Source organism: Urocitellus parryii, chromosome 9 (assembly GCF_045843805.1).
Source record: "Urocitellus parryii isolate mUroPar1 chromosome 9, mUroPar1.hap1, whole genome shotgun sequence".
Classification (NCBI taxonomy): domain Eukaryota; kingdom Metazoa; phylum Chordata; class Mammalia; order Rodentia; family Sciuridae; genus Urocitellus; species Urocitellus parryii.
In genome coordinates, this window is record NC_135539.1 from 99,233,955 (window position 1) to 99,248,916 (window position 14,962).

A 14,962-nucleotide genomic window follows, 5' to 3' on the forward strand; every position below is an offset into this window, starting at 1 on the left:
GCTAAATATTGCCTCCTCTGTGCTATGGCTCCCCTCCTCTCACACTCACTTCCTCTCACTGTCAGCCTCAGGACTTTTGGGCATAAGTTCCTTGAGCCCAGTACCATTTTCTTTCCCCCAACTCAACTTTCTACAGAGCCTCTTGGCAAAGGAATACTTCCCTTTTGAGCTACATGCTGTCAGGAGCACCCTGTCCTGCCTCCCCCTTCCTTCTTTGTTTAGTGTTCTGATCAGTCAGATGACAAGGAACTGTAACTTTCTACTGCACTTGTTTGTCTCTATGTCTATCTCCCTCTTCAGGCTCTGAGTCATTCCAGAGCAGGGAATAGGTTTCATTTGCCTTTGTATCCCTATTGTCTTCAATAGTGATGAAGCAAAAAGAAAAGGAAATAAAATAAACCCTCTTTTCAAGTTGTGAAAGTTGTACTGCTGATCCCAGAAGGAAAGGCAGACATGCTAAACCTGTTACCACAGCCTTTACTGGCAGAGCACTAGAATTTTGGACTGTTTCTCAGAGTCTGTTTACTCCCTGAACTATAGTGATAAGGTGATCAAAACCATTTTAAATAATACTTTCTTGGAAGAAAGAGTCAGCCTACAAACAAACACAACATACAATGAACTCCTTTTGCCGCCATTTCCCCTTCACCAGTACGCTTAATCACATAAAGATAGGAGAAAGAAGGGAAGAACATCGAATTTCTTGTTACCAGCTTCTGTCTCACACCTACAAGTGCCTCATTCATGTAACTTATTACCTCCAAAACCACACAATTCTCCAGTACGTTCCACCGTTATCACCTACCGGACTGGTTCATCATTTCTCCTAAATCTACTTTCTATAATATAAACATCAACTATAATTATCTTTTCCTTTGGGTTGAAAGATGAGATTAAAGTGCAATCATCATCACATACATCAGTGTTTTAAAGTCAATGGATTCATGCATCATAATTACCTAAGGAATTGGGGAAAGAGATTCCTGGACTTTAAAGAAACTGAGAATATGTGAGAGACAAAAGAGGGGACAGGGAATATGAATTTGAAACAATTCTTCCTTTTTCACTATATTAAGAATAAATAAATAATACAGATCTTGATTTATTAAGTCACTGAGTACCAAAAAAAAAAAAGTTAGATAACACAGGATCTATAGAAGTAATGTTAGAAGTAGTCTGTGACCTCAATGTATGTTCAATTGAGTTAGTAAAAGTTTATACATGAACAATTAGAGATCACTGCTAACTCTGTGGAATAAAATGGACTCTTAAAACTTTAGACCAAGTATCTCTATATTTAAATTTTTAAACTATGGACCCCATAGGAATATTGACTTACAAATTATATATGGATTAATTTATGAATCGATTATACAACAATAAAATATATGAAAGATGAATTTTTTTGAAAATACACAAGTAGGGGATCATCTTAATTGTATAATTATTAAATTATTATGCTTACATTTTAATCCATTGATTACATGAAAATTTTTATAGAAGTTCTGCTAGTAAAATTCTACCTTCCCTGATAATAATTATATTTACTTGAAAACTAATCTTCTAATAGTTATAACAAATAGTTTCCCAAAACCATTGTTTTTTTATTTATATGACAGTATAATGCATTACAATTCTTATTACACATATAGAGCACAATTTTTCATATATCTGGTTGTATACACAGTATATTCACACCAATTCGTGTCTTCATATATGTACTTTGGATAATAATGATCATCACATTCCACCCTCATTAATAACCCCATGACCCCTCATTTCCCTCACAGCACAATTCACAATAGCTAACCTGTGGAACCAAACTAGATGCCCTTCAATAGATGAATGGATAAAAAAAATGTGGCATATATACACAATGGACTATTACTCAGCAATAAAAGAGAATAAAATCATGGTATTTGCAGGTAAATGGAAGGAATTAGAAAAGACAGTGCTAAGTGAAGTTTTCCAATCACAAAAAAAAAAAATACCAAATGTTTTCTTTGATATAAGGAGGCTGATTCATAGTGGGATAGAGAGCAGGAGCATGGGAGAAATAGACCATTAAGATTTTTGAAATGGAAGACTTATAAACAGCTAGAAAGCTGTGGACATTTTAAGCATGCCTGTATGATATTTTCAAAAATGACACAAACTTGAGCGTAATAAGATCACATTAAGTTTGGAAATTTTTGAACACCTATTTTCGCAGTGCTAGGGATTGAACTTAGGTTTTCATGCATGCTGGACAAGCACTCTGTCCCTGAGCTACACCCCTCAGCCCTTAAACACCTGTTTTCATAAGCTTATTCTAGTCTTTCTGCAAAGAAGTACACACAGTATTATGAGGGGTCCTATGGGAAAGCGGGGGGAGCATTATTTTTACATGTGCTGTGAAAGTGGAAGAAAGTAAGGGAAACATTCAAGGGCAAAACAAAAACAAACAAATATAAAAAAACAAAAGAAACACCAGCTGAAAGTAACCACAAAAGCCAGAATTACCCTGGGTCAAATTCTAAGTCTTGGACCCACTATGAGACGAGCTGAATCCCAGCCCTCTCAATGAACCAGGACAGATACAGGAAACTAAAGTGTCCCAGGCCAACAGGTTTTCAATAGGCACTAACACAAGCCCTCTCTGTAGGAAGGCATCCTCAATTTAGACTCCCATGTTTCACACAGACAAAATGAGGCAAATGGGAGTTTGCCTATATATTAAATGGTTATGGAAATGAAGTTGAAATCAAAAAAAGTAAGCAAGGACCAAGAGACCAGAGTTGTTTGAGGGAACATCTTAGAACTTGTAGAAATTAAAAATAGAATTAATGGCCTGTGTGGTGACACATGCCTGTAATCCCAGCTGCTTGGGAGGTAGAGGCAGAAGAATTGCGAGTCTGAGACCAGCCTCAGCAAATTAGAAAGATCCTGAGCAACTCAGCAAGACCCTGTCTCAAAATGAAAAACAAAAAAGGCTGTGGATGTGGCTTAGTAGTTAAGCTCTCCAATACAAAAAAAAAAAAAAAACCTGATGAAATTAAAAATTCAATAAGCCCCAGAAAAGCAAAATAAATAAAGGTAAAGGTAAATCAACCAATAAGGAAAGAGAAGAATGGCTTTGGGGGACTGCTGGAGGGATTGGGATTGTTTGGGGATGCTGATAGAACCCATCATACTCTTAATGCCAACACAAAAATAAAAAGAAACATAAAGAGAGCAATAGAGGATACGATGGGCAAAAGAACTATAAAACATACAAAACAATTAACAAAATGGTAATATTAATTCCTTCTCTATCACTAACTACATTAAATGAAAGGATTAAACACCCCAATCAAGACATCAAGTGGTTGAATGGGTTAATAAAATAATATTCTGTCCATACAATAAATGCTGTCCATACTAGATACTCACTTTAGAATTAAGTATACATGCAGGCTCAAAGTCAAAAGATGAGAAAAGATATTCCAGGCAAACAGTAAGCAAACAAAAGCAGGGGTAACCATATTTATATAGGCTTTAAGTCAAAAACTGTCACAAGAGACAAATGTCATCACATAATGAAAGAAGGACCAATTCATGAGGAAGATATATAAAACACACACACACACACACACACACACACACACACACACACACCCCAACATCAGAGGACCAAAATCTATGAAACAAACATTGACAGAACTGAAGTCAGGAATAGATAGCATTTATAATAATAATAGAAAATTTCAAAAACTATATTCAATGGTAGATAGATCATTCATATAAGATCATTATGGAAATAAGAGGACCTGAAGAACATTACAGACCAACTGGACCTAAGTGGCAGAGCACTTACCTCCCACATGTGAGGCACTGGATTCAATCCTCTGCACTATATAAAAATAAACAAGCAAAATAAAGATACTGTGTCCAGTATAACTAAAAAAAGTATTTTAAAAAAGAATACCAAGTATTTTTTCTAACTACAATGGCATAAAACTAGAAATAAATCCCAGAAGGAAAGCTAGAAAATTCACAAATAAACCACACATTCCTAAACAACTAATGATTCAAAGAAGAAATCAAAGGGGAAATTAGAAAATATCCTAAGACAAATGATAATAAAAACACAACATACCAAAATTTTTGAGTTACAGCAAAAGTAGCATGAAGAGGAAAGTTCATAATAACTTCATTAAAAAAACACCTACATTACAAAGAAAAGGCCCAAATAAACAACTTAAACCTCAAGAACTAGTAAAAAGAACAATCTAAATCCAAAGGAAGGAAGGAAATAATAAAGAGGACAGCAAAAAGAAATGAAAAAAAATAGAAAAAAAAGAACAAGAGTTTTTTTTAATTTTAAATGATCAATAAGATTGACAAACCTTAGACTACATCAAGAAAAAAAAAAAGAGGGCTCAAATACACCTAATCAAAAATGAAAGAAGAATTGTTTTATTTATATATATACACACACACACACACATATCTAATAACAGAAATAAAAGGGAAGGTAAGGGATGCTACAATAAATAATTGTATGCCAACAAACTGTATAACACATGAAATTAATCAATTCCTAGAAACATAACCTATTATGATAGTTAATTTAAATAGCTGGTAAAACTCAACTTCTAGGTTTGTCTGTGAGCGTGTTTTGGAAGAGATCAACATTTTAATAAGTAGATATAGCAAAAAATATGCCTCCTCATTAAAAGAATTAGTTGGCACAAACAATAAATCTGAATCTCAGGTACTTCAGATATACCACATCATTTGATCCACTGAGTGACTAAATAGAACAGAAAGATAAAATGAGGAAGAACTCTCTTTTCTTGAGCTGGAACACCCAACTTCAATTGGTCAATGAAGCTCCCAGTTCTTTGGACTTGGACTAGATTATGCTACTGGTTCTCCACCTTATAGAGATGCTCTCCAGCAGGTACTTTTCAGCCTCCATAATAGCATGAACCCATCCCCATAATTAATATCCTCTTATAAATACCTTCCAAATAAACCTCCCAAGACCAAATTGTGCAGAAATAGAATGGCAGTATGTAAAAAAGTGGATGTGTAACGGATGTGATTCTGCAGTCTGTATATGGGTAAAAATGGGAGTTCATAACCCACTTGAATCAAACGTACGAAATATGATATGTCAAGAACTATGCAATGTTTTGAACAACTAACAATAAAATTTTTTTTAAAAAGACCTATAACCAGTAAGGAGACTGAATTAGTAATTAAAAACAATCCAACAAAGAGAAGCCCAAGACCAGATGGCTTCACTCATAAATCCTATCAAACATTTAAAGAAGGATTAACATCAATCTTTTTCAAACTTTTCTAACAAACTCATTTTTAAGCAATACCCTAATACCAAAGCCTTAAAAGGATGTTACAAAAAATAATAATAAATAACTGCAAGCCAACATGCCTAATGAATACAGATGGTAAAGTCCTCTAAACAAACAAATTTAAAAACAGCAAACCAAAATCAATGCCATATTAAAAGAATCATATACCATGACCAATTGGGATTTACGCCTGGAATTCAAGGCTAGTTCATATAAAAATCAGTGTGATACATCACATTAACAGAAAAAAGAATTTTAAATCTATGATCATCTCAATAGATAAAGAAAAAGCATTAGACAAAATCCAGTACCCTTTCATAATAACAACACTCAACGGACACAAATGGAAGGAAATTACATCAAGGCTAGTATCACACTTGGTGGTGGAAAACAAAGCTTTCGTCTAAGAACAAGAATATGAACAAGTAGCAAGAGGACATTTCTTGCCATTTCTATTCAAACATAGTACCAGAAGTCTAAGCCAAAGCAATTAAACAAGACATAAAAGGCATCCAAACTAGAAAATAAGAAGTAAAATTGTCTGTCTGTAGATGATCTCATGGGTAGAAAACCCTAACACACCTGTCAGAAATAAACAAATTCAGGAAAGTTCCAGGATACAAAATCAACATACAAAAAAAAAAAAAAATATTGTGTCTATACACTATCAAGAACATCTGAAAATTACAAAAAAAAACATCAAAAAGAAAAAACTAATTAGAAATATGCTTAACCAAGTAGGTGAAAGACTTATACATTGAAAATACTGCTGAAAGAAATTAAAGACAAACAGAAAACAGCCCATGTTCATGAATTGAAAGAATATTAAAATGTCCATACTATCTAAACCCCTGTCAAAACCCAACAGAATTGTTATTACATTTATTGGTACATTATAATTATATATATAACAGTGGGTTTCATTACACCATATTCATACACACATAATTTGATCAATTCCATTCCTTAGTATCTTCCTTTATCCTCCCCTCCTCCCATCTGCTTCCTCTATTCTACTGATCTCCCTTCCATTATTATTTTAATTAGCACATAAATATACATATAAATATAAAAGCAGGATTCATTGTTGTAGATTCATTTATGAATGTATTTCTCCATGACCTTCCCTCCTCTCTCACTCTCAATCTCTTTCTTCTATTCTATTGGTCTCCCTTTTATTTTGATTAGATCCTCTATTTTATTCCTCTTTCTGCATTTCTATCTCTTCCTCTCTCTTATTCCTCATCCCTCATCCCTCTCCATCTCCCTTTCTTTCACATACGGAAGAAAACTTTCAACCCTTGACTTTCTGAGACCGGCTTATTTCACTTAGCGCATATTCTTCAGTTCCATCCGTTTACCAGCAAATAACATAATTTCACCCTTATTTATGGTTGAGTAAAACTATGTTGTGTATTATACCACATTTTCTTTATCTATTCAATTGTTGACAGATACCTAGGCTAGTTCTGTAATGGCTATTGTGAACTGCACTGCTATAAATATCCAATGGCATTTTTTCTTTTACAGAAATAGAAAAAACAATCCTAGAGTTCATATAGAATTATGAAGAACCCTGAGTAGCCTAAAAATTTTAAAGAAAGAATAAAGCTGAATGCTGCCTAATGCTTCTTGACTTCAAAACAATACAAAGTTACAGTAATCAAAATGATATGGTACTAATAAAGAAGAAACATATGGACCAATGGAACAGAATAGAGCGCCTAGAAATAAACCCATACAAATACAGGTGAATTATCATAATTTGTAACACAAGTCTTCTTCTCAACGTTACTATTGGGAAATGGAATTTATACATACAAAAGTGTGCAACTGGACCCTCATCTTACAACCTATGCAAATATCAACTCAAAATGGATTAAATGTCCTAGAAAAAAACATAAGAGGAACAGCTTCATGACACTGGTCTTGGCAATGATTTCTTAGATATAACATCAAAAGCTCAGGTAAAAAAAAAAAAGTGAAAATAAGCAAGTAGGACTACATCAAACTAAAAAATTCTCTATATAGCAAAGAAAACAATAGCGTATAAAGGCCACCTAAAGAATGGGAGAAAACATCTGCCAGCTACGTAAGTGATAAAAAGATAACATCCAAATTATATAAGGAATGCCTATATTTCAATAGCAAATAAATAGCTTGATTTTAAAATGGGCAAAGGAGCTGAAAACAGTGGCATACATTTGTAATGCCAACTACTCCAGAGGCTGAATCAAGAGGATCATGTGTTCAAGTTCAGCCTGGACAATATAGTGAGACCCCTGTCTCAAAAAGAAAAAAAAAAAAAACATGCAAAATACTTTAATAAACATTTATCCAAAACAACACACAAAATGGCCAACAGTTATATGAAAAGATGATCAAAACCACTAATTATAAAGGAAATGTGAATCAAAACCACCATGAGATATCACTTAACATCTAATTTTAGGATGACTATTATCAAAAACAAAAATAACTGTTATGTGTAACTAATTAAAACAAATTAAAAAAATAAAATAAAATAAGAGTTGGCAAGAATAGAGAGAGACTGGAACACCCTGTACACAGGAAAGTACATGGTACAGCTACTATGGAAAAAAATATTAAAATTGAAACCAACCCAGGTGCCCTTCAACAGATGAATGGGTTAAAAAAAATGTGATACACACATACACACATACACACACACACAATGGAATATTACTCAGCCTTAAAAAAAAGAGTGAAATTAGGGTATTTGCTGGTAGATGGATGGAGCTGGAGAATACCGATCCACTGAGTGACTAAATAGAATAAAAAGATAAAATGAGGAAGAACCCTCTTTTCTATCGGATTGGCTTATTTTATCATGCTAGATGAAATAAGCCAATCCAATAAACCAAATGCTGAATGTTTTTTCTGATATACAGCTGCTAATGCACAATGGGGGTGGGGGAGCTGGAGAAGAATAGAGTTACTTTAGGTAGAGGGGAGTGAAGAAAAGGGAGGGGGGTATGGAGATACGTAGGATAGTAGAATGAATCAGACATTCTATGTACATTTATAACTATACAACCAGTATATGTACATATATAACTATATGACCACTATGATTCTATATCATGTGTAACCAAAGAATGAGAAATTATACTCCATTATATATGATGTATCAAAATGTATTCTACTGTCATGTATAATTAATTAAAACAAATACAAAAACTTTAAAAAATAGAAATAACATATGAACCAGTAGTTCAACTTTGGGGATTAATCTAAAAGAATTGAAATCAGTATCTTAAAGAGATATTTACACTCCCATGTATACTGCGGCATTATTTGCAATGGCCAAGAAGTAGAAACAACCCAAATGTCCATCAACAGACACTTAAACAAAATGTGGCACATAAATATAATGGAATATTATTCAGCAACAAAAAGGAAAGATGTCCTGTCATACATTAAAACATCAATGAACCTTAAGGACATTATGACAAAATGAAATAAGTCAGTCACAGAAGAATAAATACTACATGATTCCAATTATATGAGGTATCTAAGATAGGCAACCTCATCATAGCGCAAAGTAACAATGGAGGTTGCCAGAAGCTGGAAGGAAGGGGAGAGAGAGTTATTGTTCAAGAGGTATAAAGTTTCAGTCACACAACATGAAAATTTTCTAGAGATCTGCTGTACAAACAGGTCTATAGTTAACAATGTAGCACTATACACCTAAAAATCTCATGGGGGCAGATCTCATGGAGTATGTTTTTTTTTTAAGATTTTTTTAAAGATGGACACAATATCTTTATTTATTTTACTTATATATATTTTTATATGGTGCGGAGGATCAAACCTAGTACCTCACAAGTGTGAGGCAATCGCTCTACTGCTGAGCTACAACCCCAGCCCCTGGGGTATGTTTTTTTTCACACACACACACACACACACAAAAAAAAAAAAAATAGATGGATTATAGGAGATTTAAACACAACTGAAAAAAGACTGACCTAAACGCATTACATAGAGTAACCATAGTGCAGATTGTACTGCAAATTATAGTAAAAAGAAATAATGAACAGTAGAAAAACATGACTAAGGGATTAAGACATACAGAGAACAAGAATAAAACATTTTAGCATATCTAATCAGAGTATCAGAAAACACTCCAGAGAACAGAGATAAGACAATACAGAAAGAGATAATGGTTGATACATTTCTAAAACTGATGAAAAATATGAATCCACAGAAGATAAAATTCTAAAGAAATTATATAGTTTGTCATTTAGAGAGACAGTGAACTAGGAAAATAAAAAGCTGTTAAAGCATACAAGGTTAAGGTCTAACATAATCAGAACATCAACAACAGGAAAACAATAGAGACACCAGGAGCAAAGCAATAATCAAAAAGATAATAGCTGGTAACTGTCCTAAAATTATGAAAATGATTAATTCATAGATAGAAAAAGTAATCAAGATAAAAAAAATTCCAAATCTACATGCACTGCAGTGAAACTACTACAAAAAATACTAAAAGAACTTTAAAGAGACAAACACAATCACCTGTTATGTAACAGATGACTTCTGAATAGAAGCAATGGGCTCAGTAGACAATGGAATGCCATCTTCTGAGCAGTAAAAGAAATTACACTATCAACCCAGAGTTATGGACAGAGCCAAGCCACCTTCAAGAATACAGACAAAGGGCTGAGGGGTTGTGGCTCAGTGGTAGCATACTCTTCTGGCATGTATGAGACACTGGGTTCAATCCTCAGCACAACATAAAAATAAATAAAATAAAGATATTATGTCCATCTAAATTTAAAAATACTTAAAAATTCAGACAAAATACATTTTTATCCTTCATCAAAAGAACTTCTAAAGTGAAAATGACCCCCAAAGCAAAGTCTGAGGTGGAAAAAGAAATGATAGTAATGACAATAATTATTTGAAAATTACATAGCTAATTCTACACAACATGGGCTTTAAAAAAAAAAAAAAAAAGACTTAACAGCATATAGGTCAGAGGGAAGTGATAGATATTAAAGATATTTCTTCTTCCAATGCTGTGTCCCATACTCCTGCTTTGAGAAATCCAGTGCAGACTATATGCACACACCAGCACTGAGCTACAACAGACAGCAATGTTGGCTGCCATCTCCTCAGAAGTCTTGTTAAAACCAAGAGCCAAGCCACAAAGGATTTGTAAGTATAGGGAAAAGGGAAAAGTGCAGAGCACTCCAGAGAGAAAAAACACAAAAGGTTCAAGAGTAGACAAGGAAGGAGGCATACCCTGTTCTTCTTTATTATATCATTGCACATGTTTTAAAATCTCTAAGACAAAACAAAACAAATACCTTCTGGAAGCAGCAGCATGAGTAGAGCAACTGTGGAAAGTGTCCAAGATTTAGTATGACCTTGGGCTTTCTGAAGGCTTCATCCTCTTTTGTTGTAATATGTAATGCTACTCTTGCATATATCATTAATGTCACAGGGGAATGCTATCACACTAGGCATTGACAATGTGGAACAGCAATTAAATTGCAATGTGGTAGTGAGACATGGCAAGGATGCACTGGGTACTGAGCAAAGCCAAGGGTGGTCGCAGACATATGCTGTCCTCTTGCCTTTTCACACTATTAGCAATGATTCCCCTAGGACAAATACTGATGGCCACCTTGGTTACATTAAGTACTTGGTAGAGTCATCACTGAGTATTTCAGATTTATCAAAAGATTCATCATCAAGAATTTATTGTTGTAAAGATTTTTAATCTAACCAAGTCAATTTTAAAACATCACAAGAAATAGTCAAATCAATTTTCTTCGTACCAATCAAAATTTCAACACATAAAACTAGACAGGGTATTTTTGACCCATAAAAAATACCATAATCCGTTTTTCCAAACACTAAAAAAACTGTTATTGTTTCAATGAAGAGCACACAGAGAAATAGTCATGAATTATCTGTATATATACCAGAATTATACAAGTATAATCTAACAGAAGGAAAAAAGAAGAAAAACCTTTCAAGCATGCATTCTTTTTTCTGAACTGAAAAAAATCAAACACATTCTGCATAGATTCTATGATCTGCAACATGTCTTTCCTGCTTCACTAGGAAGTGTTTATTGCCTTAAAAGTTAATCATTGGTTATTCTGTTGTATTCAGCCAACTGAGGCCTATTAACAAGGCACACACAAATCCCTCATCTAAGAAAATACTCCTGAAAAAGTACACACTGAATGTTCTCAAAGAAAAGCAATTCTTTCTCACTCTACTATACACAGCCATGATATGTACGAGATCAATGCTACAGCATTCTCCTTTTGAATTTTTAAGTTTACCTAAATATATTGATTAGTGACATCAGGAATGGTAGATATCACATATTACCAAGGACACAAAATCCAAATATGTTATACGTATGCTACACGTATAAAGAAATTTTTACACTAACTGAAAATACTAAGATGGTTTAAATTATCGTAATTTGTTGATTTTAATTTCTTAGGGTAATAAAATGTTTTGGGTTACTATCTTTGGTATTCCAAAAGACATAGAAGCCTTTAGTAGTCATATAAATAGAAAATTTTTCATAAATATTTTTAAATGTCAATTAAAAATGACTATAAACAAATGTACATTTTGATTAGCATTAATATATTAAGATTTTTTAATCTAACAGGCAGATTTACTACTTTATGTCACCATGAGATAATTAAAAATGGATAATACCATTTCTATTAAACAAGAATAGAGACTCCAATGATGATTTAATAGCCAGCAGTGGTAGCCCCTTTGATAAACACTCATAAACCAATTTAGCCCTATTTATACATTGTCTTCTATTGCATATCACTTGAAATCACATTCCTTAAAGGGAGAGGCCTTGCATTAAATACTTCTACACTATCCTTCTAGTTCAAAAACAGAGTTGATTTCATACTTATTGATTAATTAACAGCCACAGTATAACAGATATTTTCCATAGCAATTAGAAGATAATTAGGATGTGGGTAAAGTAAGCTAAATGGACAGATAGTTATGCACGACACAATAAAGAACAAGACCATAACTGTGACTTTGAAATACCGTTTAGAAACAGAGCAAATGAGCTTATGCAGCAAAATCATTTTCAGAAGGTCCTCACAACAAAATTTATCACACTACTATTGCTTAACTCTAAAATCATTTTTGTCTTCCATGTGATGCTGCATTTTGTACTATTCCTTGATGCATATTTCTATAATGCTATCTCATGTCTGTATAAAGTGCCTTATTCATACAAGCATGAGAAGAGCCGTAGTATTCAAAATCCAAAGGAAAATAAAAATGTATTTTTCCACTCCTTGTCGGTTAATACACACAGTACTTTGCTAATAAAAACAAAGGTCATCATCTGATTTACTTTTCATTAACACTCATGAATGACAGCAATTTTTTTAGAAATCCTGTTAGAAAAATCCTGTACCAAGTTGGCTTTAAAATTAACTTTAACAAAATTCATCTTTTTCTCTGATCTTCTTCAGTCTCTCAGTCAAAATCATGCATCAATTATATTTCTTGAAAACCAGTTATGATGCAAATCAAGTGACAAAGTATGATAGTGGCAGCCTTACTGTACCTTTCCCATTTTAAATATATGACACAGGAGGGGACAAAAGCACACTGTGAAACATCTTAGTGGGTCCTCTAACAATGGCCTCTTACTAGAATTTCTTTTCCCTTCATATAATTATATTGTTTTTTGAGCTCATCTACTCTTAAAGATTAAATAATGTTTATATCTTATACCCCCTCCAACACTTCAAAAGTGAGCTTGTACCTCTCCTCTTTCACATCTTTTTTCTCAGAACGCCAAAGCACTTCATTAATTTATTTTACAAAACCCTTGAAGTCATTGGTACATCAGGCACTGGGGGCTGATGAGTCAACCAGACAACCAAAGAGCTCTGGACACCAAACCAAAACTTAGTACACCTCTAGCTTCTGAAAACTAGTTGGAAAATCAGTCAAGGCCCTATTTACAGGTCACGGGATTTTAAAACAAACTAACAAATCATAAACATAAAAATCCTTTCCCACAAAGAAACCTGCACAAACACACATTGTACTTTTCATAAGGTGGAAGTATGACTGGTCTTGTTCTTTTAGTTTGGGAGAGTTTAAACACCGGGGACATCTAAATCTTGATAAAAACTCCTGAGGGCAATTTGATCAGACAGAAAAATCCTTCCTCCAAAGAAATGCACCTTGTGCCACTCCAAGGAGGAGAGATTATTTAAAGTAAAACCTGCCCTGAATCATTACCACTGACTTGGAAGAGAGAATACAAAAGCCAGTTGGCTTCACGGGGCTTTCAAATATTTTGCTCTAACCCCAGGACCACAGAAGCTTTTCGTGAAAATTCTACTCATCTCTACTACAGTATCACAGCAATGGTAAACTCATACACACACACACACACACACACACACACACACACACACACACGTCTCTACTTCCATTCCTGTGCTTCTCCCTTTGGTGTCGGTGACCCAAAATGTGGACACAATGTTACAAAAAGCAAAGTCATGGGGCAATGCGTGCGGGACGGGGGGGGGGGGGGGGGGGATATAGGATTGAAAGATCCAGAAAAGCAAGGGTGTAAAAGGTAGCTGGCTCTTCAGTTATCATAAAGCAAATCTTAATTCGGGTGGGGATACAGAATGCAGAGGCAGAAATAAAGCTGTCTAGGATGCCCACTCTGTCACCGCCTTCCTCCTCTCTGCCCTCCATCACCCCATCATGTTCTGAAGGACCACCTCAGGGCGAGGGGGCGCCGCTCACCGTGCCCCCACCCTCACCCTGGAGGAGAAAGAAGCGAAATGGGGCTGGAATGAATAGGGGCTGGGCAGCGGGTGAGGGTCACGCCAGGCTCCAGGTGGAGACCCTGCGGGTGGCCGGCGCTGGCCTAGGGGGCGGCCCCAGCGAGGCTGAAGGGGGACCGGAGGAGGGTCTGGCCCCCGCCGCTTCTGGGGGAGGCTCCAGTTACTCACATTCTCAGTGTCCCGCTCGTTCACCGTTGGCAATGGCGTCCGGGCCGACATTTTGTGCGGGCGACGAGGCTGGGCCGGGGTCTCTCCGGTCGGGTTGGGGTGCGGGCCCCGGGGGACGAGAGGAAGGGAGTGCAGACGCGAGCACCAGGCCCGGCCGCGGCGAGCGGCTCCCGCAGGCCGCGGGCGGTGCAACAAGCGGCCCCGGCGGGGGCCGGAGGGGAGGGGACGCGGAGGAAGAGGAGGGGGTGCTGCTTCCCGCGGCTGCGCCGCGGGGACACGCGAGCAGAGACGAGGGAGGGCTCCCGGCGAGGGCGGCTGCCTGGCGCGGGCCAGGCAGCGAGACCGGCAGGATGCGGCGGCGGCCGGTGCGCGGCGGGGAAGGGGAGGTGGGGGGGCGAGGCCCCGCTAGGCTATCCGGGCCATGGCTGAAGGTGAACCCGGCGCCGCGAATCACTGCCTGGCTCGTCCCGGAGAGCGCGGCTCGAAAGCGGGAGCCGCGGCCCTAACAGCGCCGCCCGCGCTCCGCGCCCCGCCTCAGGTGTGCGGCTCCGCCCGGCCCAGCCGCATCCACGCGCCCAGGGCCCCGCGGCGGCGGCGCCCCGG

General features: G+C 36.5%; 1 protein-coding gene across 2 annotated transcripts in view; it reads right to left on the reverse strand.

Annotated features, from left to right (window-relative positions):
• Mark1 (microtubule affinity regulating kinase 1) overlaps positions 1-14,744 on the reverse strand; it is a 141,875-nt gene extending 127,131 nt beyond the window's left edge. For both annotated transcript variants that reach the window (XM_026387993.2, XM_026387992.2), the window contains exon 1: positions 14,360-14,744. In XM_026387993.2, the coding sequence (XP_026243778.1) occupies positions 14,360-14,410 (51 nt within the window). In that variant the 5' untranslated portion in view covers positions 14,411-14,744. The remainder of the gene's footprint in view (positions 1-14,359) is intronic.
• Positions 14,745-14,962: the final 218 nt, after the last annotated feature.